This window comes from Pantherophis guttatus, chromosome 2 (assembly GCF_059756535.1).
Source record: "Pantherophis guttatus breed Tessera chromosome 2, ASM5975653v1, whole genome shotgun sequence".
NCBI classification, from domain to species: Eukaryota; Metazoa; Chordata; class Lepidosauria; order Squamata; family Colubridae; genus Pantherophis; species Pantherophis guttatus.
Window position 1 is genome coordinate 126,926,014 of NC_142064.1, and position 26,513 is coordinate 126,952,526.

General features: G+C 41.4%; 1 protein-coding gene across 1 annotated transcript in view; it reads left to right on the plus strand.

Moving 5' to 3' along the window:
- Positions 1 to 257: 257 nt before the first annotated feature.
- The window catches only part of TNS2 (tensin 2), a 158,342-nt gene continuing 132,086 nt past the window's right edge, over positions 258 to 26,513 (plus strand). The window contains exon 1 of the mRNA XM_034419276.3: positions 258 to 744. Within this exon, the coding sequence (XP_034275167.2) occupies positions 481 to 744 (264 nt within the window). The 5' untranslated portion in view covers positions 258 to 480. The remainder of the gene's footprint in view (positions 745 to 26,513) is intronic.

The following is a 26,513-nucleotide window of genomic DNA, read 5'->3' on the forward strand; positions in this document are numbered from 1 at the left end:
TGAAACCGCTGACCCAGAGCCCTGAAAAACTGGAAGGAAACAGGATACAGAATCTGGCTGAACGGCACACATGCCTCTTTGTTACTCTTTAAAACTGCTCTGGAGGGATTTTCCAGGGGTAATGTGTTTCCAATTATCCCGCTACGCTAGCTGGAGAGTCTACACACATTCTGACAAGCCATCTTCTTTCTCTTTCCAAGAGTAGTATGTCATCCCTCCCTGCAGCCCGTCATCCTCCTGCCCCCCTCCGTCCCCTTCTCCTCAGTTCATGCTATTCCCCGAAAAGGTCCAACCTTTATAGACACGGGCTAACCCCCCCCCCCCCCACACACACACACATACTAGGCTCCCTTCACTTTGGAGGGCGGGCTTTGCCACCTGTTTACAGGCCGGGCTTTCGTAAACTCGCAGGGCTCTGAGTTTGCTCTGGCACTGGAGCTCGGTATTCTTATTCTTATTCTTATTCCGGCTGCGAGGGAGATGGAGAGCGGCGGGGACGGGGCGGGCGGGGAGGGCAGAGGGACAAGGAGGAGGAGTCTGCAAGGCGAGTCGGATCCTCCAGCAGCGAAAGGGGAGGCGAGGAGACCCGCAGTCGCAACCTTGCCGCCGGGGCAAGAGTCAGCCAGCAGAAGAAAGGGTCGCATGGGCAGGGCAGGTGGCTCCGAGTGCTGGGGGCCCGAGTGCTGCTCCGCACGCCGCCAGGACAAGAGCCAATCGGGCGCCGCCAGAATGCAGCTGACCAAGGTGCGTGCGTGTGTTTGTATATGCGTGTGTGTGTGTGAGAGAGAGAGAGAGACAGAGAGAGACAGCTCGGCTTTTCTCCGGCGTGAGCGAGCGCGGAATTGCGGGCTGCGTCAGAGGATCCGACTGTGGCCCTGTGTGGGAGCGCGTTACATTAAAGGGGGCGCGCAAGCGTGCAAAGAGCGGCCGCCTCTTTAGACTTTTATTCGAGGAGGGGCAGTTGCGCACTTACGCATCCCTCGCCTGCTTGTCCCCCCCACCTCCCGTCTTTCTCCCTCTCCCTCCCCCACTTCTTCAGCCCCGTCGCCGTTTCCCCCTCAAATGCGCGCCCTGAACTTCAGCTTGGTTCGCGCGCGCGCTTTCTTCCTAGCTCCTTGAGGCAGGGCGTGAAAGTAAAACAAGTCCCCTAAAGGCTTGAAGCTCGCCAGGCGTTTGGTCGGGTTTCGGGGACTTCTGGCCGCCGCTGGAAAGGCGCTCGCTCCCCAGTGGCGGCGGTGAGCGGGGAGGGAGGGAAACGGGCGCACCGGCGGTCTCTTGACAGGGCTGCCTTGGGGATCGTGTGCGAGGCTTCTGCGCCCGACTCGGCTCTGAAGTTTCAGAAGCCCGCGCGCTCCGGTGAGGCGAAAAGGAGTCAAGGAGGGTTATTACCTCTTGAGGGGGGAAAAAAAATTAGCTAGAGGTTGCCAAAGCGGCAGCGCGAACAGCGGCGGGCGGGATCTTCGGTGGGTGTGAAGACACCTCTCTGCAGGCAAAACGCGTAGAATCGAAACGCTCGGGAGTCGGAAGGGACTTTAGAGATTATCTAGTCCGACCCCTCGTCCCCTGCAGAAATCTGCTTCTGCGGCATATCTGATGGGGAGCAACCAAGATGATAAAGTCCCTGGAAGGTAGGGGGGGGGGGAATTAAGCTGAAGGACTGGGATGTATTCAGCTTGGAAAAGAGGAAACTGCAAAGAAGAACTGTCTTCAAGTACCTGAAGGACTGTCATGCAAATACAGCAAAAATTTTCGGAGTTATGCTATCCAGCCAGATGACATTCAGCTGCTATTGGTTTTGCCGGAGCAAAGGGCGCCTACCTTGAACAGCTTCTCACCATTAGGAAATTCTAATGTCCAGATGAAATCTACTCACCTATATCTTAATCCCCACAGACCCATGTTGGTGCAGCGGTTAGAATGCAGTATTGTAGGCTAATTCTGCTGACTGCCAGTGGTTCAATCCTAACCAGCTGAAGGTTGACTCAGCCTTCCATCTTTCCGAGACTGGTAAAATGAGGACCCAGTTTGTTGGGGGCAATCTGTAAACTGCTTAGAGAGGCCTGTAAAGCACTGTGAAATGGTATATAAATCTAAGTGCTATTGTTATTGCTACTTCCCAGGAATAGAAGCCTGCTGTTTTTTGCTCTGTCTTCTAAAATAACTCCGAACAATTTTGCTATATTTGCACGACAGTCCTTCAGGTACCTGAAGACTCTTGTTATCTTTGCAGTTTCCTCTCTTCCAAGCTAAATACATCCTATTCCTTTACCTAGGTTTTTTTCCCCTTCTTCCAGGCACGTTTTCATCTTGGTTGCTCCCCATCAGATAAGCTGCACTATAAATTGATCCAGTAGCTGAACTATAATCTGATCAATGCAGAACAGGGAAAAGTAACTTTTCTTGAGCATCGCCTTATATTTCTGTTGATGCAACTGAGGATTGCAATCCCTACTCGCAGTCACTCATGCCCTAGTTACTTCCCGTCTTGACTGTTGCAACACGCTCTACATGGGGCTACCCTTGAAGAGGATCCAGAAGCTCCAGTTGGTGCAAAATGCAGCAGCCCGCATGGTTTTGTGCAGACCCTGGTGTGCACATGTATCATCTCTCCTGCAGTAGCTGCATTGGCTGCCGATTTGCTTCCGGGTGCAATTCAAGGTGCTGGTTGTCACCTTTAAAGCCCTTCATGGCTTGGGACCAGGTTATCTGAGGGACCGTCTCTTGCCGGTCACATTTACCTGACCCATCAGAGCGGGGAGGCAGGGAATGTTGCCGGTCCCATCCCTGAGGGAGATACACCTGGTGGGACCCAGAGGAAGGGCCTTCTCTGTGGTGGCTCCCTCTCTCTGCAACATCATTCCCCCAGAGATTAGAATGGCCCCCATTCTCATACTCTTCTGGAAGGCGCTGCAGACCTGGTTGTGCCACCGGGTCTGGGGAACCCAGAGCAGGATGGAGCCTATTAAATGGCTCGTGTGATCTGCTGTCATCGGGGCGGGGAGTGGGAGGTGATTTTATTATATTATACTATATTAATTTATTTGATTCTTTTTATTAGTTTTATTGTTTGAAATGTGGTTTTGTATTCTGTAAGTCGCCTTGAGTCGCCATGGGTGGATAGGCGGCAACATAAATTAAATAAATAAATAAATTTGCAGATGTACTATTGCCTGGTATGCCTCCCCCATCTTATATTCATATCTTTTGATATTTCCTACCAAAACGTAGGACTTTGGGTTTTTAACTGTTGAAATTCATCTTGCTCTTTTCTCCTATTGTATTAGCCTTTCATGATCATCCTGAATCCTTTACATTATTCTCTGAAGTGTTTGCTATTCCCCCTATAATATTTGCACATTTTCTAACTCCTCATCCAAGTCATTTTTAAATAGGCCAAACACCACAAATGGAGACTCTAGTACATGGAATGATCCAGAAGAAAGCTATTATGATATTCATAATATGAGAACCGTGGGACACTTGTTTATTCAGGAGAAAAAGAGATGAGGGATTGCCTTTGCATATCAGAAGAGCTGCACTGTAAAAGATACAGTAGAGCAGACTGATTTTCAGTGGAGACTGGAATTAGAATTAATAGGTGAAAATAGCAACAGAACCAGATTTTGGCTTAATAGTCAGTGGTCAGAAGATCAGACTGCCAAGGAAGATGTTGGCCTTTCCTTGGATGGAAATATTTAAAAACGGGCTTGTTAGTCATATGTCAGGGATGCTAGATTTGAAAAATCCCTGTATTGAGCTAGCCTAGATGCCTTCCAAAAATCCTTCCAACTTCTATTTTCCATCAAAAGAGGCCATCCCATTTCTCTTATTCTGAATGGATTGCTGAATCTGTGACTGTATATTAGTCCTAAAATACCTATAAGGTATTCTGATCAAAATACTGTTCTTTCCAAGAACATTTGGGAGAAGGCATATTTTAAAGCAGCGATTTGTGAGAGTCGTCGTAGTCATAAAGCTACTTCTCTTGGATTATGGCATTAACTTTTGTTTGTGATTTCATTTTACATATTTCATTCAGTGTCTTCATATTGAAAGGCACAAGATTTTGTCAGCTGCAGCTCACTTCTTCAGGCACAGAGAGTATAAACTACTATACTAGTGAAGTGAGCTGTAGTCCCTGATGGTGGTGGGGCCTTTAAAATTATGCCTTTTCATTAAATAGTTGGAAAAGGTGCTATTTTTTTTATATAAATGCCATAATTGTGTCAATCACCTACCAAAAAGAAAGAATGCATTGCAACCATTTCATAACTGGCCAGCTACATTTTAGGCAGCATTCTAATGCTGATCACAATGTGTTTCCAAGTTGTTAGTCTGGACATAATGTAAATTGATTGGATTTTGGTTGTCCTGCCCCTATTTGGAAGGCAGCTTTCAAATACCGTGGGAGCTATAGGTCCATCTCATTCTTCCAAGAATGCTGTTTCATACAATACCCCTTGCTTTTTTAAAAAACAAAACAATTCATATTAATTCAGAGCTGAGCCTTTCAAGAGGAAGAATGGATTCTCTGCTTCAGGCAATCAACTGGGAAAGATGTCAGACTGAATAGCAATGGCACACATATACCACTTCACAGTGCTTTATAGCCCTCTCTAAGCGGTTTACAGTCAGCATATTGCCCCAAACAATTTGGATCCTCATTTTATGGACCTCAGAAGGATAGCAGGCTGAGTCAACCTTGAGCCAGTGAGACTTGAACTGCCAAACTTCAGGCAGACGGCAGCCAGCAGAATTAGCCTGCATTCTAACCACTGTGCCACCACGGCTCTTGAAGAGGCTCTCTGCCATCTTTCTTCCCTGATTGTGGAAATACTCATGCTCATTTCAGGCAGCAACACCTTGTGCACCATCACTGTGTGACATGAGTATAAAGATGGTCCAGATATTTTAATTGCTTTATTTGTCACCTCTATATGGAGGACATGCAACTGTTCTTCTGTTTATTTAATGCAGACATGGCAGTGATGTCCAATTGAACTTGTTTCTTTAATCCCTAAGAGATGGATGAAAGCTACTCACCTATACTGTAATCCCCAAATAGCAGAATGTTCAGTTGATCAGAAGGATGGTATCTAACCTGATTCTAGATTTGCACTGTACAAGTAGTCCTCGATTTACAACAGTTCGTTTAGTGATTGTTCAAAGTTACAACGGCACTGAAAAATGTGACATGACCGTTTTTCACAGTTTTGACCTTTCCAGCATCCCCATGATCAAGTGATCAAAATTCAGATGCTTGGCAAATGGTTCATATTTATGACCGTTGCTGTGTCCCAAGATCATATGATCCCCTTTTGCCATCTGACAAGGGAAGCCTGAATACGGGAGCCAGATTCACTTAACGGGATTGCTAACTTATCGACTGCAGTGAATTCACTTAACAAATGTGGCAAGAAAGGTTGTAAAATGGGACAAAATTCACTTAACTATGGAAATTTTGGGCTCAATTGTGGTCATAAGTCAAGGACTACCTGTACCCCCATTGTAGGTTTCGCTACCAGGGGATTTTTAATCCCCTCATAGTGCAGCAATTATTTGTATTAATCAATGACCATAGTATCCATAGCTCAAAGTTAATTTTTCTTATTTTTTTCAATTGTTATTTCAGGTGCAGCCTGTGAGATTAGAAAGCAATAATGTTACCACTGTTGCCTGTATTGTGATTGTCCTCATGTTAGATTCCAAACTACCTATGAAAAGCATTTGAAAGCTATTACTATTAGCTGACAACCTCAACATTAAATGGACTCCCTAAGAGAGAGTTATATCTTGCTGGTGGTGAAAGCTATTTCTTGGCTATCAATTTGTTTCCAGGCTCAAAAAAAAATGGCCTACAAACCCTAATTAGTTTGGGATCAGGATACTGACTTGTTGACAGAAATGTACATTTGGACTGGGACAAAAGCTTTATTTGGCCTATTTGGATGCCAGATGGAAAACCATTTCCACAATTAAAGAGCCCCGGTTGCGCAGTGGTTGTCCAATTGTCCCCAAAAGAAAATATGCCTGAAATATAGTGAAATTACTAAATTTCACAAGAGTCCAATGATTTCACCCAAAATCAAAAGTAAGAAGGTTAATAGATCTCAAGTAAGATTTTGGGATTCTCAGAGCAGATTCCCAACATTTTTATGAAACCATGCAAGACTGCTGAAATTGTATAGGAATTTGGCCATTATTTATGTCTTAAAGTTACTTTAATTTTAAATTTTAATATTCAGAGGTTCACATTTATTATTTCTGTGGGTGCTATACTGTCAATTTGTATCCTAAGTTAAGTTGAGGGCAAATGGACAACCTGAAACGGGGGAGAAATTTCAAGGATTAATCTTTCTGACAAATTTCAGTGGAGCATTTTGTTATTGGCAAAGTGGTTTCCTCTTTAGAAAATGTCTACTTCTACCTATGATAGCTGGGGAACATCTTGTAGTAATTATCAGCCACTGAGCACCAATTTTTCTCTTTCCTCTCCATTTGTTCCCGAGGGGGTGGGGGAGTTGCAAAGACAGGAAAAGCAGTAAAAGAGGAATCCATGGGCCCTGAAAAGATATTAAAGAAAAGACATGGCGGTAGCAAAAACTTTCTGAATCTCTTTGAAAATTTAAACTTGCTTCTAATGAAATCTCCCCCTCTAGTCATACATGAATTGGGACCGTTATTTCATTTCAGCCTTAGAACTGTGGGTGATTCTGAGTTTTTTTCTGTTTTTTTAAAGTGTATCTCCCTTGCCTGCCCTTCATTCAAATAACAATTATTTTCAAAAATGCATTTCTATATATTGCCTTTTTAAATCCATAAGATATTCTAAACCAATGAACGCCTTGAAATAGTTACAAGAATTAGCAAAAGAAACTGGAAAAGTTTAAAATAAACATGAAAAATACAGTTCAGCAAGGTTAAATACATGGAAAGAGTTTTGAAAGAATGTTTTTCAAAGCTGTTTCAAAGACACCAAAGAAGGATTCGTAAAATATGTGACGCCCAAATCAATAAGCCATACCGTTGCTTATTGTTATGGCTAAGTTCCCACAACCTTCTAATACAATGATCAGATTTCTGGATCTTTCTAAATCATAAATTATCAACCCCATTTTAGCCTAGCCTAACATGTTTGCAGATCCATGCAGGGAATGATCTTACAGGCCCACACAAGTTCTTGTATTGTCTCCAGTTGAGAAATGTTGGAAGTTATGTAATTGGTAATGGATTTATACCCTCTTTTGTGGGAAGGCTGATTATTTTTAGAAAAAAGCAATGCAAAAGCCGTAGAGGGTTTCTATCTACCCAATGAGGTTTGCCCTCAGGGATTCTGGTAAGCTAGTAAACTACATCTAGATGGGAGGGGAGCATCCACCCAACTTCAAAACATTTTTAAAAATAGCAAATTACCATTCAGCTCAGTGATTATTAATTGGCTTAAAGATATGAAAACTATCATATGTGGTCTTGGTTTCTGTGCTCCTTATTTTTCTATTTGTTATAAATGGGTTTAATTATGACGTTTGTTTGAGGGAGACAAACATAGTTATTGCAAAATGATTTGCTTAATATAAAGAGCAGTATAGACAAGTATGCATAGAAGTATGAATAGATTTTTACTTTCCATAAGAACAAAAGAAGCTGGACAATGTGAGTTGCTAAAATAGAAATTTGGATCCAGAATTCTGAATTTAGGATGACTTTTTTTCTGGTATTTTAGTGCTATTTTAAAATGCTACACAGTCTCCATCCATGGAAGAGAAGACCAATCTTGTATCATTAAGATTGGTACTTGGTGGAGTTGATTGTACCCAGTTTTGCTCATTTAGATTTTTGATCCAGCATTGTTCTAGGCCAGAGTGCTGGTGGAGGAGGAGCTATTGTCACCTATAAATTTCATCTTCTTGAGGGAATCATTCCGTTCTAGCACCAGTTTTGAGGGAAAATACTTAGTGTTGGGTCAGAGAGATAAAATGGGGATGTTATAAGTATACCTGCAACCTACCTGACCAAGCTAGTTAAAATAGTCTGAGAAGTAGTGTTTTTTGGGGATTTTATGGCTGATAGAGCTGATGATCTTTTGTGAGATTTTTTTTGATTGATGGGGTAGATCCAGGAAATGATAAACATCTCTTTGCATCATTCCATCAGGAATTGTCCTCTTGATTTAAGAGTCAATGGTGTAGTGTGAAGAGGATATTCCACATTCTTGAGGCATATGAGAATGATTTTGATATCCTTTCAGAATTGTAAAGTTCTAGAATTAGAAGGTTCCATTTCAGGCATTCAATCCAACCTGGCACTCAGGATGGGAATCTACCTTAAAACATCTTCAAAAAAGAGTTATCTTCCTGAAGCCGGCCCACCTCCTCTCTGGATAACTGGTTCTACCGTATTATCAAACAGTTCTTAGCACTAGGAAGCTTCTTCTAACTTTCAGTTGTAATCTGCCTTGCTATATCTTAAATCTACTCCTCCATGCCCTGCCCTCTGGAACGGTAGAAATGTAACCGTTTACAAGGTGTCATGTAACACCTTGTCAAGTCTTTCAAGAATGCTGTCATCTCTTTATTTGGTTTTTACCTCTCAAGACTGAACCATCCTAATTCCTTCAATGAAGGATTTTATTTCTAGTCTAACCTTGATCATCCCTCTAGCAACAGAAGCCGATGCTCTGCTGATCTTCCCTTTGAATTATCACAAGGCACAGCCTGTAGACCTGGCCATAGAGATGATTTGGAAACTGTAGCTGGTACAGAATGTGACAGTAAGGCCCTGTGATCCAAAGAATCAATCTTTAAAGAACAGCCTATATGTTACCAGTCAAGGTTTTAGAAGTTACATTTAAAGCTTAATATAATTGAATCTAAATATCTCTTCTACTATGTACCTGCCTAAACAGGTACATCACACAGCATCATGCAGCTGGGAGAGTGTGTTATATAGAGACCTTGCAGAGATGAAAAAATGTTGTGGCACTTTGGTTTTGTCTGGAGGCCAGACAGTGCCATTTTCATGTTAAGTAAACATGGAGGCCATCTTTTCTTTTGGATCTTCAGGGCTGCCAGCCTGGCCTTTCACTCTCGCATTCTGGATTTTACTCTTCAGCCTACTGATGCCGCTAGTCCCTTAAGCGCCATTTTGTTAGTGCCAATGTGATTATTATTCTGTTTATTTTTTTTTAAATAAAAAATTATTTATTTTTTTAAAAAATCAGTGTATGAATTACGTTACTTGGTTTTATCTAGTTTTTATCTATTTTTATATATGTTGTAACCTGCCAGGGGATTTTCTGTGAAGTGAGCTAGTTATAAATATTAGAAATGAACAATTCCATTTGGGGTTATATTTCAGTTGTATTTTGTTTGGATATATGTTATTTCTACAGCACGTTCTTTTAAGAGCTATTGAAATATTGTTTTGTGCATTGGGCTTGAAGCAGAATTTAAAAAGTGATTCTACACTGAACTACTATAATGCTTTATTGTTAAACAATTCCCACCCCCATGACCTCTTTACTTACAGTTTGTCATGTTCAGATCAATTTGCCTGTAACTTTAATTAATAACTTCCTCCTTGCAACTTCTGGCTCTGTTATTGCTGTTCTAAAATTAAGGAGAATAAACCAGTAATTAAAGTTTTCTCTGCCCCTGGAAACCGAAGTTACTGATGAAGAGGAAATATATCATTAATGCTGATGGGAGATGAATGAGAAACAAACAATGGGCCAAGCACTGTAAGGAGGAAGCTTCTAATGAAAGGCACAAAATCATTCTGAACGTCTCAATAACAATAACAATAACAACAACAACCACAACAATAATAAGAAATAACAGTGATACCCATTGTCATCGGGGCACTTGGTACCATGTCCAAGAATTTTATAACATACACCAGCAAATTGCAGCTTCCTGTAATAACACCAGCGGAACTGCAAAAAACTGCACTACTTGGAACATCATACATCTTAAGAAGGTACTTGGTTGATACCTAGGACGCTGGCAGCAACCCGTATCAACCATTAGCACCAGCCAATGGTATTTGTGATGCATTTTTGAATGTTCAGTTGACTTGAGTTTTATATTTAATGAATAAAGATAATAACAATAACAACAACACACTGGGCAAGTTGGCATGTACACAGATATTTAGGAGCTGTAACTAAGGCTAACAAATCAAGGCTGCAAAACTCCTGATGCCCTTTAGAGGGCAGCAAAAAAATTTCCTATAATACTTAGGCAGCTCAGATCTGGGAGCCATGTTGGGAAATGTTTTTTCTACATCTCATCTCATCTTATTCTGGTCCCATGGAAATGCAGATTTCTTTTTCTTCTTTTTTCAGAGTTAAGGTCTAATTTTAATTATATTGCTTCTGATTTTGTAACTTTTTAATGATCAGCTTTAAGTTACATTCTATTTTTTAATTTACCTTTTAATTGCTTTTATTGCTGTAATTGATATATTGTTCTTTTAACCTTTTAACCAGAATCAGCCTCATCATTAAAAAAAAAAGAGTAGTAGGTGATAATGAAAAGAGAGCACTCTATGCCCATTGAAACTTCCTTCTTGTGTTTTTTTTAAAAATATTTTTATTAGAATTTTAAAATGTAGACTTCCTTAAGTTGAGCTCTGTCTCCAAGTACCAATTCTTATAATCTCATCCGTGCACAAGGATGAATCATGAAAAGGCCCAAGGGAAACTCAAATCCAACCGAAATCTTATTTTGCTTCAGATATGCCCTCCCCTAAGCATGACTGAGCATGTCACATTTTAGGAAAGGGCATGGTTGGCTAGAATTTCTTCTTCCTTGCAACATTTTATCAGAGATTTTACTTCAGTATCTCCGCAGAAAATCACAAGGAACAAAACCCATTTAAATTAGGCTGGGCAAAACCTACTGCAAATGTCCCTAATGCCCATTCATACTTGGTTACTAAATTAATCCATTTTCAGGCTCCATACAAGACATGATTGAGTGATAAGCTAATACATTACTTGTTCAGTTTGAAGCATCCGGTCAGGACTGTATGGAGATTCTTTAAAAATCTGCTTTAGGACAAGCTACATTTCAAATTTCAAATCTTTATTGTCAGTGCACAACATATGTACAATGAGATTGGATTCACCCCAGTTTATTGGACTCCATCCTCACTTCCTGGCCTTTTTCCTGGTAAATCACCAATTCTTTGTGGGTTTTTTTTTTTTTAATATACAATAGTATGAGTTCTTCTGAAGAGGAGAATGGATGGAGTTTTGCTTGGGTGAGTGATGAGAAAATGCTGCCCTTTGGGTTCTGCTGTGATACAGATTCTACCCTTAAGAGATAGCCTAGTCCCGTGATCGCGAACCTATGACACGCATGCCCAAAGTGGCCCACAGAGCATGTCGCCTGGCACATGCGGCATCTCCCATTCTTCTTCCGGGTTTCTGGTGCGCATGCATGTGTGAAGATCAGCGGGTCTTTTTGCATGCGGCAGTGCCGGAAACTGGAAGAGCTGGTCTTCCGTTTTCCTGCATGATCATGCGCACCGGCCAGCTGATTGTTGGGCGTGCATGCATGCCAGAAACCCGGAAGACTAGCTGGCTGGTGCGAAACCAGAAGTTCATTTTCAGGCGCATGCATGCACCCTGCAAGCTCCTCTTCTGGGTTGCGGCCCAGATGAGCGTGTACGCTCCCTTTTCGGCACTCGGTGCCAAAAAGGTTCACCATTTTTTTTTTTAATTTGATTTATATGCCGCCCTTCTCCGGGGACTCAGGGCGGCTTACAATGCGTTAAGCAATAGCCTTCATACTTTTGTATATTTATACAAAGTCAGCTTATTGCCCCCATAATCTGGGTCCTCATTTTACCTACCTTAGAAAGGATGGAAGGCTGAGTCAACCTTGAGCCTTGGAGAGATTCGATCTTACTTTAATTGCAGACAGCTGTTGTTAAATTACAGAGCTCTGTCTGTTGAGCTATCCAGGCTCGGCTAGTCCCAAGTCAACTCAAGTCTGGAGTCTGAATGAGATGAGATTTCATGGAAGGGTTTCCTGAGACAACTGGTCTTTGGGAGCTGGTAAGCACATTTGGAATAGATTTGGGAAAGTTGCTATCCTTCAAACATTTTAGACTACAGTCTCACCACATTTGAGCTACAACATTCTGGATGGCCACTAGATAGCAGCAAAGAGTCAAGAGTTTTTCTATATCTCTTGCTGCCATCTACAGGTAGGCTTCAATTTATGACTGTAATTGAGCCTGCAATTTTGGACATAAGTCATGATAATTGTTAAGTGGGTTACCATGTGAGCACACCTGATTTTCTGACCATTTTTGCAGTGGTTGTTAAATGAACGCAGCATTTGTTAAGTGAAACCGGTGGTCGTTAAGTGAATGTGGCGATCATTAAACAAACCTCTCTGTAGGGTGCTGGTTTTCAGCAAAAATGTTAAATCTCAGTCAAGTGGCCAGAGGGCACTGCAAATAGTCATCAATGCAGGCTGCTCACTGAGTGCCCAAAATGCAGCTCTTAGCAACCAGTTGTAAGTCAATGACTATCTGTAATACTTGCAGCCCAGATCTGGTAGCCTTAATTATGGCACCCATAATCTCTTGCCATCTGCTATGTTGGCTGTAATGATGAGAGTTGAAATCCAACAAACCTGAAGGACACTGCGTTGCCTATCCAGTGCAGGACTCCCCCCCCCTCAGCTTTGTTGTTACCCCATCCTAATGTATTTTATTCTCATGAACATAGTTCCTCTCCCTCACCCCACATCAGAGTCAACTTGCCCAGTACCCCTCAAAGTGTTTCTCCAGAGTTGACATCTTGCTCTTCTGCCTGAGCTGGAGGTTTTGCCTCCAGGGTTGTCCTTTGCCCCTTCTTCCCACCCAAAGGCTCCTCTTTTCTTTCTTTCTTTCTTTCTTTCTTTCTTTCTTTCTTTCTTTCTTTCTTTCTTTCTTTCTTTCTTTCTTTCTTTCTTTCCTTCCTTCCTTCCTTCCTTCCTTCCTTCCTTCCTTTCCCTTCCTTCCTTCCTTCCTTCCTTCCTTCCTTCCTTCCTTCCTCTTTCTTCTTTCTTTCTTTCTTTCTTTCTTTCTTTCTTTCTTTCTTTCTTTCTCTCTCTCTCTCTCTCTCTCTCTCTCTCTCTCTCTCTCTCTCTCTCTCTCTCTCTCTTTCTTTCTTTCTCATCTTCTTTAGCTCTGTGTTTTGTTGGCTTGAGCCAATTCTAAGTACAACCTTTGCACTTTTCGAGGCTAAAGCCTGACGTGAGGATTTCTTCTGTTTTTCTGGCTGGAGCAAGAGCACCAAGTTGGGCAGCAGCAATGCTCTTTTGGCGGGGTGAATTGAATGAAAAAAAAACCAGCAACTAACCCACAGGCGCCTAATCTATGCAAGTGAGCAATGGAAAGAGTCTCTGGAGGGGCTGGCTGGCAGGGAAGGAGGAGGCATCTTGAAAGAGTGGCAGCTACAGAGGAGCTTGATTGTAGCTCCTGGAACCTGGTCAAGCTATAAAATGGATTTCTTTCAGCATGGCTCACCCCCAACTGTGGAACTGTAGGGGTAGAAATCCTGGTTTTGAACTCTTATTAGCCCATAGGAAGCTGATGATAAAAGATTTGGGGAGTTGCAATCCAGAAGAGCTGCAAGACCCCAATCTGCCTTCCTGTGGTTTAATGCTTTCCTTGTCTGTCGTTTCTCAGCTCCTAACTGGCATATAGATGCTCTGTCCATTAACAGATTTAATTCTGTTTTACCCTTGCAATTTTGGCAGCAAGTGGGAGGTTTTTATTTTGTTCCACAGAAGGAGCAAAGAACTGGCTACAGAAAAGGTTCAACATTTATTCCCCTCTTAGAACATTTTTAATCGTTTTGCTCTCCTAGGTCTGGTTATATAGAACATCTACACCATAGCTAAACCACAGATTATGTTGCCTTATTTAGGAGGCAACAAAGAGGGCTATAACAGAGCCTGATCACACAAGGTTTAGCATCCACCAGATGTGCTGTGCTTGACAACTGCCATAATCCTTAACCAACTACGTTGTTGTCAGATGATTCTGGGACTGAATGAAGCCCAACTGGAGGGCATTAGATTGAAGATGTTTGTGTTGACGTCTAGAGCAAAGGTGGCACTTGATCTTTATATAGCATACCAGGAGGTGGAGTTAGAAACAGGATAAAGTAGGTGGGAATAGATTTTCTTTTACAGAAATTATTTGATTACTTCCCAGTTTTCTGGCAATGTTTAGAAAAGCTCTATGGAACTGCATCCCAGCTTTTGGGAGTCTAGATAATGTATTCCTGTATTCTAGAGCTAAAGGTAATTAACCTAAGGCTGTCACCTAAAAAAATGATCATTGAGAGTCAGATAATTTAAGCCTTCTCCAACCTGGCTACCTTTCTAGTTGTATTGGAATGCCCACTTCAATTGTTTCCAGTCAACAAGGGGATTGTGGAAGTTAAGATCCTATTCATGGAGAGTGATATGGAATGATATCAAGATCTGTATCCTTCTCTGTCTCTTCCTTTCTTTCATTTATGGATGGTGATCAAGTGTGTAGCAAGTCTATGATGTCACAAGACAAGGTACAATAGAAAGGAATAATTTGATACAAAGATATACAGAACATGCATCCCTGTCCTTACAATCCTTAGCACTCTTCAGTTATGTCAATATGACAAATCAAATATCCTTGGGATTGATCTCAACTTTGAATAATTTATGTCGGTTGAGCCATGCAATTTTCAATGGCATGATATAGAAGTAGTTTGCCATTGTCTTCTTCAGGGATATTATTTCTACTTTCTAATCTAAGAACCTTGATAGTACAGTGGTGATAGTACAGTGGTCTACGCACCCTGTTATTAACACAGCTGCCTGCAATTTACTGCTGGTTCGAATCTCTCCAAGGCTCAAGGTTGACTCAGCCTTCCATCCTTTCTAAGGTAGGTGAAATGAGGACCCAGTTTGTGGGGGCAATAAGCTGACTTTGTATAAATATACAAAAGTATGAAGGCTATTGCTTAACGCATTGTAAGCCGCCCTGAGTCTCCGGAGAAGGGCGGCATATAAATCAAATAAAAAAATAATAATAATCTAGCCCTTGATTCTGATTTTCATATATAACTTCCCATCCAAAGACTAACTTCTTCTGATCTTGCTTAGGCTTTTAGTACAGTCTAAACCAGGTGAGTGCTTCATTTTGAAATTCCCCGTATCCTGTTTGAAAAGGATATGCAATAAGATAAGACTCAGTATGGTATTTCCTGTGTTAAATCCTTTCTAATATCTACACGTACATGTGTGTTTGTATTTTATCTACTTGTCGTACACAGGTTGCTGAATGGAAATGTCAATAAGGATGCAAAGATTAGCAACTCCAGAAATGGCATCCTTCATGCCTTGTTCCACTTTAATTCATACTGGAATCTAGATTAATATAGGCTGAAAATTCTGCTAATCAAGTCCTTTCCAAAAGTAAGAGAACTTAGTTTCTTGTCTACGGCCAACAGGGTGGTCCTAGACTGTAAATCAATCAAGATCGTTTTCTTATCCATTCCTTTGGGAAGAATAGGTTTCAGAACAAGACTGGATGAATTTGATGAAATACGCTTAAGATCATTTAATTGAGAAGTGCTCCTTTAATCTTTTTGCTTCCTCTAGAATTCAGAGCTGGGTAACCAATAGTATCCCATATGTGATCAGATTGCAGTACTCACAATTCCCTGGCTTCTGGCCATGCTGGCTGGCTTTCTTGTGAGCTAAAGCCTCTGAAAGTCCTAAGATTCACTTCCGGTTCCTAAATTTACTTCCAGAGTGTGTGTATTCAGAGTCTTGGAGAAAGTTGTCCTAAATCTTGTGGGGGGAAAAGTTTAATTCTATGCTTTAGCAAATTAAGAAAGAGAAAGATCACACGTTCCAAATTCTCTTATTTACCTGGGGCTGACAAAACAATATTGCTTATTAAGTTACTTTCTTGTCTATATATTTGCATTTTGGCAAAACCATTAGGTGTGGTAAGGCAATTTCAGGGCCTGTTGCTGCAGAACAGTAACATATTGGGGAACTATATTTTTCTAGTGTTTTGGTCTGGTCCCATTAGAGGGGTGAGCAGAGGTGGCACAGTGGTTAAAATGCAGTATTGCAGGCTAATTCTGCTGACTGCCGACTGTCTACAATTTGGCAGCTGGTATCTCACCAGGCTCAAGGTTGACTCAACCTTCCATTCTTCCGAGGTTGGTAAAATGAGGACCCAGATTATTGGGGGAAATAGGCTGATTCTGTAAACCGCTTAGAGAAGGCTGTAAAGCACGGTGAAGTGGTATATAAGTCTAAGTTCTATTGTTATGTACTAATTTGGAATGATCACTTTGTAATTCTTAGTTATCAAAAATATCGCTGGTGTTGATTTTGTTTTAGAGCTTAACTCCTGCTTTGATAGACTGATTAACTGCAATGCAAAGCTAACAGAGGAAACAGGACCTACCAATCTTGATTGCAAGGGAATTTCTCTGCCCATTCTCCCTGTCTCTCTAGTGAAAAGGAAACATTGGAATCGGAATTCCTGAGGTCTTGTTCAATCATTTTTGAGATTCCATCATGAACAGTTCTCAGCCTCCTTGCCCACAACCCCCCTGCCGGAGTCAAGCAAAACCACAGTTTGCATGGCTTGGATTGTAGCCCTGATTTGGAAGTGAGGGATCCAAGCCAAGGATTTGCCAGCCAAGAAGTCAAGCCTTGGAAGCCTTCTTTGAAGTTATGCCTCTGGTCATAGGATGTTAGAGGTAAAGGAGGTGGAAACCTGTGGCTGTTTTCTGGTACCAAGTGCTGTATGCGGAGAAGAAAAACTGTACAACCCACAAGAAGTTGCCTTTAGCATCTCAAAAACCTACTTGCTCAAAAATTGATTTACTTCCCTAAACTAGCCAAAATCATCTAAGCCATGGTCTGGCAATAGTTCAGGGAACAAAAAAGACAGAATTTCTGCTTCCCTGTATGTAACAATAAATCAAGGATTGGCAATGTTTTTCAAGTTCTGTGGTAAATTCTGTGGTAATACTCTCCCCCAATCATTCAAAACCTCATTACAGATTCAGCTTGATTATAATGACATCACAATGCTAAATTTTCTAGTTTCTTAGTCTTGGTAATATCTTCTGCTTCCCATAGGGACCTGAGCCACTCAGATAAATTTTCCATAAGGCTCTCATTCCCCCACCCTCTCACACACAGAGAAATGGAAACCTTATGGTAAATTTCTCTTTGGTGATTCATGGCTAGTATTTACAGTATTTTTTTTTTAATCTTTTCCATTTCATGTGATTGTAATCAGTGTCCCTAAAACACCGATGTTCTTGTTTCTTCTTTTTTTAAAACAAAACAACTTACTTTCAAGCCATGACATGCAGAACTCATCAGTAGACAACAGATTATTTATATAAAAGCATTGTTTCCAATCCCCTGTGTACGCATCTTCTAGAAAGACGTTCCTTTCCGTTCCTTTCTTTACTGTACAAATGAAGTTTATGATTTTCTTCTTTTTTTTATAAACCTTTATTAACATTTAAAATCCAAAAATAGAAGTTAAAATACATCTATAACAAAAATACAACTGTAATAATTATACAATTCAACGTCATTCTGACAGTACATAATTCTTAACTTTGTTCATCTATTCCCGCATATTCCTACTTAATCGACATATTTAAAAACATTTTGTATCTTATTTTATTCTATACATTCCTTATTTTTAATTTCTATCCATTGATACCAATTTTCCCAAATTAAGTAATATTCCGAGTTTTCCTTATTATTTAGTTCTAAAGTAAGTTTGTCCATTTCTGCACATTTGAAAATTTTCCAGATTATTACACAGTCTGTTGGTATAGTGGACCTTTTCCAGGCTTGCGCAAGTACAATTCTTGCTGCTGTGGTTATATGAATAATTAAATATTTAATCCTTTTAGGGTAATTTCCTGTAATAATCCCCCAAAGAAACAGTTCAGGTTTCAATTCTATCTTACAATGTGTGATTTCTTTTAGCCATTTTTGTATTTTAATCCAGAATTTTTTAACTTCTGGGCAAAGCCACCATACATGGAAGTAGGTACCTTGTACTTGTTTGCATTTCCAGCAATTAGGTTTTAGGTTGGGGTACATTTTTGCAAGTCTTGGGGATAAATTGGTTTTAATCCGGGTTGTTTTAAATGGATAGCCAAAATTATTTAATGTTTTTTAAACTGCTTTTAAATTTTATATGTTATGTTTTACCATGGCTGCTCACTGCCCTGAGTCCTGTTGGAGAAGGGCAGTATACAAATTAAATAAATAAATAAATAAATAAATGCCACTGATAGAACATTTTATACTGGTTTCCTTTATATGCAGCAGATTTTGTTAATGTATAGTTTTTCTCCCAATTTTTTTAATATGATGTTACTTTGTTCATTATTTAACAAGATGAATGGAGTAACAGCATGTAGGTGAGAATACCAGATTCTATTTAGGGAAATTAGTAGCACACACACACCATTTATATCAAGGAAGTGTGAGGCAGTGGTATGAGGCCATATCAAAAAAGGTCCAGAATTTTCTGATTTTCCATGATTATGAAAGGAAATTCTAGGACTTCGTTTTACTTTTCTCCTCTGTGTAATCCTATTTTAAGTCTTATAATATAGCATTTAGCATTTGTGTCTTAAAATGGTGAGAATCCATGCTGCCAGTTTTTGGCATCTAAACAAGGTTGAAACAATACCCTTTTATCCTAAACAAAGCCACAAAGGCTTATGCTAAAACAGATTGGTTAAGCTTCAAGGAATAGCTTGTGTCCTCTGAAAAAACAGTCTCATAATCCCTTTACGAATTATTGCATCTACTCTCATCTCAAAACTCTTAACTGGGTTGGACCTAATTAGTAGTGGGGGGATGGGGAGAGACCACCAGGATACTCCAAAGCTGCAGGCTAAACTGGGAAGTCAGAGAAAAGGTCCTGGAACAGAGCCAGGGTAAATCACTTCTGCCCCAGCAATTTACATGGACGTGTCCATGAAGTCACAAGGAGCTATATCTTTACCTCGATCACCACTTGCAATTATAGCGCTGTGTTAAGAGGAAAAGGACTTGTGCTCAAATCATCACTCAGCCGTGAAACTCAGTGGGTGATTTGGGGCCAGTGTTGGCCAGCCTATCTACAAGGAGAAAAGGAGGGTGGAGTGGGGAGGAGGAATACATTAAACTCATTGGAGGACGGAGAAATATAAACACCAAAACCGGATCTTACAAGAACCTTAACTCCCCAACCACAGGACGAATAAACCATGTCCCTGGAAATTTTATGCCACATCCTCTTGACATTGCCTTCATTTCATCCCCAGCCAGCAAGTGAGATGATTTAAATTAACCTAATCTACCTATTGCATTCCACTTTTGAAGACATATTTTCCATTTTTTCCCTAAAGAGCTTTTGCTGAGGACATGATCTAGAACAGGGGTGTCAAATTCACCGTCAATGGGCCGGATGCGTAACATGCTAGCCACGCCCTCACCTGATTTAGCAAAGGGAGAAAAAGTTGTGATACGTCACGTGATGACACCGTGACGATGCTGGCTGGGGAATTCTGGGAGTTGAAGTCCACACATCTTCAAACTGACTAAATTGAGAAGCACTGATCTAGAACACTTCATTGACAGTGTAGTTGATGACGTACAGTGTAGGTACTACACAAGGCCTGTCAAACTGGCTGCCCGCGGGCCAGATACATCACGTGCAGGCCACGGCCCGGGTCCGCAAAGACAAAAAACTCACGATATGTCATGATCTGGCCTGTGACATGATTGAGTTTGACACCTGTTTCCTACACTATCAGGATTGGAGTGCACCAAAATCAGTTGAAATAAAACAGATACAATTATGTCTATTTGGAGATAAAATATCTTTTAAATAAATACAAGGATTTGCTCTGCAGCTGTAATCCTGACAAAGCTAATGAAATTTAACTAGTTAATGTATTTTAACTAACTACCTGGCTGAGTAGGATCCTGTTTTCATAGTGTATGCTTGAATCTGATCATCAGTATAGCATTTGTGGTTGATGCCTGTTTGTTTGAATTCTAAAGTCTCAGATCCCTTTAGTTCATTCATTTTCTATTACTTTCTCTATTTTATGGTCCCACCAGTTTTTGCTTGCAGGCAAATGATATTTCTTGCAGATCTTCCAATGCCCCATTGTTGTTACTTTTGTCACGCTGTTGTTTAGAGTCAGTCTGTAGTCAATCTTCTTGCAGCAGCTAACCAGGTGATCCACTGTTTCTTCAGCTTCTTTGCAGAGGTGATACTTGCTATATGTTGCTGTCTTCTCAATTCTGGCTCTGTATTCACTGGTTCTTAAGGTCTTCTGCAACCAGAATTATCCTTTCTGTTTCTTTCTTCAACATTCCTGCTTTTAGTCATAGCCAGGCATTGTTATTATCTATTTTCCTTGTGAGTTTTTTTTTTAATGTACTGGCCATGTAATATGTTGTTTTCCCATGCCTCTTTTCTGTTCTTCATTTGGTCTTTCTTGTATGCCATCTTGGTCTCTCCAGTACTCAGTAGGCCGTCCGGGTGTACTAGCTTTGGCACATCTTCACTACCCTTCAGACATTATTATCCTTATTATTAGTAAACCGTGTAAGTAATTGGGGCTCGATGTCCTTTTTGTGGATTCAGAGCTGCTCAGGAAGGGTTTATGTTGCTCCTAACCCTAACTAGGTAACATCATCATCACTTGCACTGAGGATGTTATCTGGTTTAGGTAATGAAACATCTGCAAGAAAACAAGTAAGCTCAGAAAGCACCAAGGGCCTCTCATTTCAACCCTGAGCTGCAAATATTCTCCTTTATTGGAGTGCTTAACCTTTGCCCACCTTTGCCCTGGTGCCTTTTGCTCTGCAAGGATTTGGAGGGGAGCTCCTGCTGAGGGGGAAACTTTTAAGTACAGAAGCAGGAAAAGGACCAGCTCCCCTTCTCTGCCTACCAGTTCCTTCTGACTGTATCCATTCTTTCATTTAAACAAATATTTGTGTTACCATTGTTTATAAGACAAAGGAAAGCCACCAACAGATTTGAGAGAAGAGGGAGATTTCAAACATCTTCAGGCTTGCAGAAAGTGAGAAAGTAAGGTCTACATAGTCTCCATGGTTGAGGGACATGACTTCAGATGATCCTAGAGTTGCCTACTTGTTAATCTTTTAGGTTAATCTTAGGACAGTGGTAGGAGGAAGATTTTTTTTTTCAGTGAACTAGGTCAGTTCCTGTAGTAGCACTAGTCTTAATACTTAACAGTTGTAATTTTTGTCTATAGGCTCCCAGTGAGAAAAGATTATGTGGCAGGCAGCAAGGGGTTGTTAACACAGCTGGTTTGGTACAGAGAGGGTTAACCTCTGGTTGTGCTTATGAGGTTTTTAGTCTTGGTGGAAGAGAGGAGGGGTTATTCTGGCTGCTTCCAGCTGTCTTGGATAGAGCTCCCACCATCCTTTGTGACTCCAGGACCCCCCAAGCTGAGGAAGGTTCAGAGGACTCCGCAGCAGTCACTTATTTCTTTCCCAGGCATTTTAATGGGGGGGGAGGGGGGAGTCAGGCAGAGGCTGTAATCAATTGCCCACTGAGCCAGTTTCATGCTCTTTACTCGGACATTACCAGGATGACAGATGAGAATCCCCAAAAAAGATATTTCTGGGATCAGTTTTCTAATACAAGTCAAGTGACATGACTTGATGACTTTGAAAGTGGATTGGCGTATTCAGATGGACAGATCACCTCTTGCTAGATTGCTTCCCTTTGTAACCATCTCCCAAAATTGCTGTTGATTGAGAAGATGCTCTACAGAACAGACCTTCTCTAGTTCAGTTTCATTTGGAGTAGGAGCAACAAATTGAAAGAAATCTTTGACGTGTTTTTATGAGATGCGCTTCATTTACATGTAAGAGCTGCACATGTAAGAAATAGAAAAGCAGAAGATGGCAGTTCAGCTACCCGACATTAGAGGTTCCTCAGAGATTCTCACGTGTGTACGTAACACCTATTTTCTGTCCATCTATAGAGTATGCATCCTTATGCACATCTGTATTTCAGAACCAGTCTGGCATAGTAGTTAAAGCATCAGACTAGAAATTGGGCGACCCAAGTTCTAGTTCTGACTTAGGCACAAAGCCAGATGGATGACCTTGGGCCAGTCACTCTTGCTCAGCCCTAGAAAGGAGGCAATGACAAATCACTTCCAAACTTTTGCCAAGAAAACTGCAGGCCATCTCTGTGAGAATCAGACAGAATTGAATAAAGAAGAAAAAGCTTGGAAGTTACCTCTACTATTAGCCTTGTTTTGTTGAGCTCAGATTGCTTTTCCATTCAAGCAGCCATAAAGTTGCACATGGTCTTGCATGATCTATCAAGTCTTAGTGCTGCAGGATATGCAAACTTCCAGTTCTGTGACATCCACCCCAGTCTTTATAGAGCGTGTTAGGATCTGCATTTAAGTGGATGAGATCAGAGCCTAACTGGAGATGGGGACTCGGTGATTTGATTTGGTGAAACAATGCCATAAGCATCTGCAAAGCTTCACAAGAAGAGCCTTGGTAGTACAGGGGTTTAAGGCACCCTGTTATTAAGCTGATTAAGACCAGCTGCCTGCAATTACTGCAGGGTTCGAATCTCGCCAAGGCTCAAGGTTGACTCAGCCTTCCATCCTTTCTAAGGTAGGTAAATTGAGGACCCAGTTGTGGGGGCAATAAGCTGACTTTGTATAAATATACAAAAGGATGAAGGCTATTGCTGAGCACATTGTAAGCCGCCCTGAGTCTTCGGAGAAGGGCGGCATATAAATCAAATTTAAAAAAAAAAAAAAACATACACATTATATCCTTCAAGTAGCAACCAAGATAAAGAATTCATACTTTCTGATATACATTTTAGCTCCTTTAATTGTACTTTAAGCTACACTTTCCCTTCTCTTAATGCTTTCATCATTTCCAATCCACAAAGTAAGGTCACTTGTATTCAGATCTATTTACACCCCCCTTCTGTAAGTTTTATATGCCCAAGACATGCCTATTTTATTTTCTTTATTTTTTTCATTTGACTTGTTAATTGTTTGTTTTGTTTTATTGTTTGTTTTATTTGATTTGTATACCGCCCTACTCAGGGCGGTGAACAGCCACAAGATAAAAACACATTAGTACAAAAATTAAAACAGAATAAAACCGAATTAAATAATTTGGCTGAAGACCGATTTAAAACACCCCAATAAATTAAAACCAATTTAAAATTTGTATTTTAAAAGGAAAAAAGGGAAAAATTAGGCCAGGCCAGCCTGATAGAATAAAAAGGTTTTAAGAGCGTGGCGGAAGGTGCGTAGATCTGAGATCCTCCGTATCTCCGGGGGGAACTCATGCCAGATAGTAGGTGCCCCCACAGAGAAGGCTCTCCCCCTGGGGGCCGCCAGTCGACATTGTTTGGCTGACGGCACCCGGAGGAGCCCCTCTCTATGGGAGCGTACCGGCCGGTGGGAGACTACTGGTGGCAGCAGGCGGTCTCGTAGATAACCAGGTCCTAAGCCATGGAGCGCTCTAAAGGTGGTCTTTATTCGTTATTCCTCTTATGTTCCATGTTTTTCCTATTCCATGGTCATATAAATTGACTCTTGCTTCCCATTATGGCTTTCACATAACCCTTATTTATTTATTTATTAGTCATATTTCTATGCCGCCCACTCTCCGAGGACTCTGGGCGGCTTACACCAAAGACAGTATACTAAATAGCATATTGCCCCCTAACAATCTGGGTCCTCATTTTACCCACCTCGGAAGGATGGAAGGCTGAGTCAACCTTGAGCCGGTGAGATTTGATCCGCTGATCTGCTGAACTAGCAGTCAGCTGAAGTAGCTGCAGTACTGCACTCTAACCACTGCGCCACCTTTATCAGTTATCAGCTTTAATCATACCTATGGCACTCCCTACTCCCTACCTTATGCTAGATTTACCCCAAGCTTGCTTACATTGTTCTGTAAAAGCTGGAGTCTCTGATTTTGAGGTTGATGTTGCAAGCCAACATACAGCTGAACTTCATTACACCAACAAGGAGAAATGTATGAAGTACTGACTCGTACTCAAAAATGCAAATTATTACGCATGTATTGAGAAGGAACAATAGCAAAAACCTTAAAAATACAGTTGGGAAAACAGAGGAGAAGGAGGGGAAGCAAATAATTACTATGGTATAATTTGTTTGCTTGCTTGCTTCTTTGTATCCTGCCTTTCTTATTTTTACAAACAACTCAAGATGGCAAACATCTCCAATATACCGTGTTTTTCGGAGTATAAGATGCTCCAGACTATAAAATGCACCTATCTTTTTTGGTGAGGAAAACAAGAAAAAGAAATCTGCCTCTGCCTCCCAGCAATTTTGCCTCATTGCAGCAAACAGCAAACAGCCTGCTTTACTTTCATTTTTGTTTTCAGCATAGCTTGATTAGCACAAGAAAAAAATATCTGCTCCCAGCAATTTACTTCCTTGCAGCAAGCAGCAGAGGCCCGCACAGCAATAGGCAATGGCAGCCTGAAACAGCTGAGAGTCAGGAGGCCGATCCAAAGGACAATCAACTTGTGCTCAATCAGCTGTGCTGAAGCCGAAATGGGCTGTTTCTTCTTGTGCTTGCTGCAAGGAGGTAAATTGCTGGGAGGCAGAGGCCATAGGGTGGGGGCCAGTGGGTGGGCGGAGCTACATTCGATGTATAAGACGCACCCAAATTTTCACCCCCTTTTAGGGGGGGGAAAGGTGTGTCTTATACTCTGAAAAATACGGTACCTTCCTCCTCTTCTCCCCACAACAATTACCCCATGAGGTCGGATGGGCTGAGAAAAGGTGCCTAGCCCAAGGTCATCCGGTTGGTTTTCATGGTAAGGAGTGCCTTGAACTCACAGTCTCATACTTTCTAGCCTGGTGCCTTAAGCACTGGACCAGGGGTGACAAACTCAATTTCATTGAGGGCCGCATCAGGGCTGTGGTTGAACTCCGGGTGGGTGGGCGGGCATGGCCAATTGGGTGGGTGTGGCCAGCTTGACACAACTCCCCAAACTGCTGGCATGTAGAACGGGCTGAAGCGATGCGGGCCGATGTTTCCTCTTCACATTGGGTAGAATGGGCCGAAATGAAGCGGGCCAGCCCCTTTCTTTTTCCAGGACGGCTCCGCAGGCTGGATCTAACCACATCATGGGCTGGATCCAGCCAGCGGGCCTTGAGTTTGACACCTCTACACTAGACCAAACTGGCTCTCCATGATTCCTATGCTGATGTAGTGTATGCATGGGAGTAATGATAGAAACAGTAATAGATAGAACCACTGGATTTTTTCTGGCTTTGAGCTCCCTTGATGTTGGCCATACTCTGCGCTTGGAAAGTCCCGGTTAGAAAAAAGGAAATTGTGCAATTATTTGGAGAAGGCAAATGGGACAGCCTGTCAATGTCACTTGCGTTCATACGATAAAGTCCAGATAATTAAATAACTAATTGCATGTTAAAATGAAAGGAACTAGGGCGTGGGGGAAGGGATGAAAGATTGGGACCAAGGAAAGAAAGATATAAGGAGAGTCTGGATTTAGAGTACAAAATACAATTATGTCTGAGAAGCATTGATGATCTGAGGTCATTTTCTTCTCCCTTTCTCCCCAAATACAAATGTATGGATCACATGCTCCTGGACTTTCTTCCCAATAGAAATATAACTAGCCAGAGGTTATTGTTGTTTTTGTGCTTTTTAGTCTTTTTAGATTCCTAGCAATTTCCTGGACAAGTCCCTTGAATTACCCTGGCAACATTTTTGTAAGTGTTCTGCCATTATCTCCTTTTTAGGATTGAGAAAGTGACCGGCATTAAAGTTCCTGGTTTTGGCTTTGTGCCTCAGGCAGGACTAGAACTCACGTTCTCCCTGTTTCTAGCCTGATGCGTTAACCACTACATTAAATTGGCTGGGTATACATTTCTGTAATGTCATTTCTGGAAATAGATCTCCCAGTCATAATAGTGGCTTCATTATTCATTGCCAAAATCAGATTTCTCATCTCAAGAGCTCTCACATACAGGAAATATGAGCATCCAACACAGAACACATGCAGCCTCTCCAAAAGCTGCGAGAAAGAATAGAGAAAGAATTAAACATACTTGCAGTATTTAATTATATAGTTCAAACTTAAAATAGGAGAACCCTATGCATGTTGCCTTGAGCTTCGGAATGCATGGTAGGGCATAAAACAAACAAAATAAACAGAATTGAACTGAATTTGAATTTAAATTCAACAGCGTGAATGTTTTGTCCTTGGTCCACTCACGCTTTGGAGTGCCCTTACCGGCCAGGGGTGTCAAACTGGCGGACCGCGGGATGGATGCATCACATGCAGGCCACGCCTACCCCAGCTCCGCGAAGGGGGAAAAAACACGTTGTGATATGTCACGTGATGGTAACGTGACATGGCAAGTTTGACACCCGTGC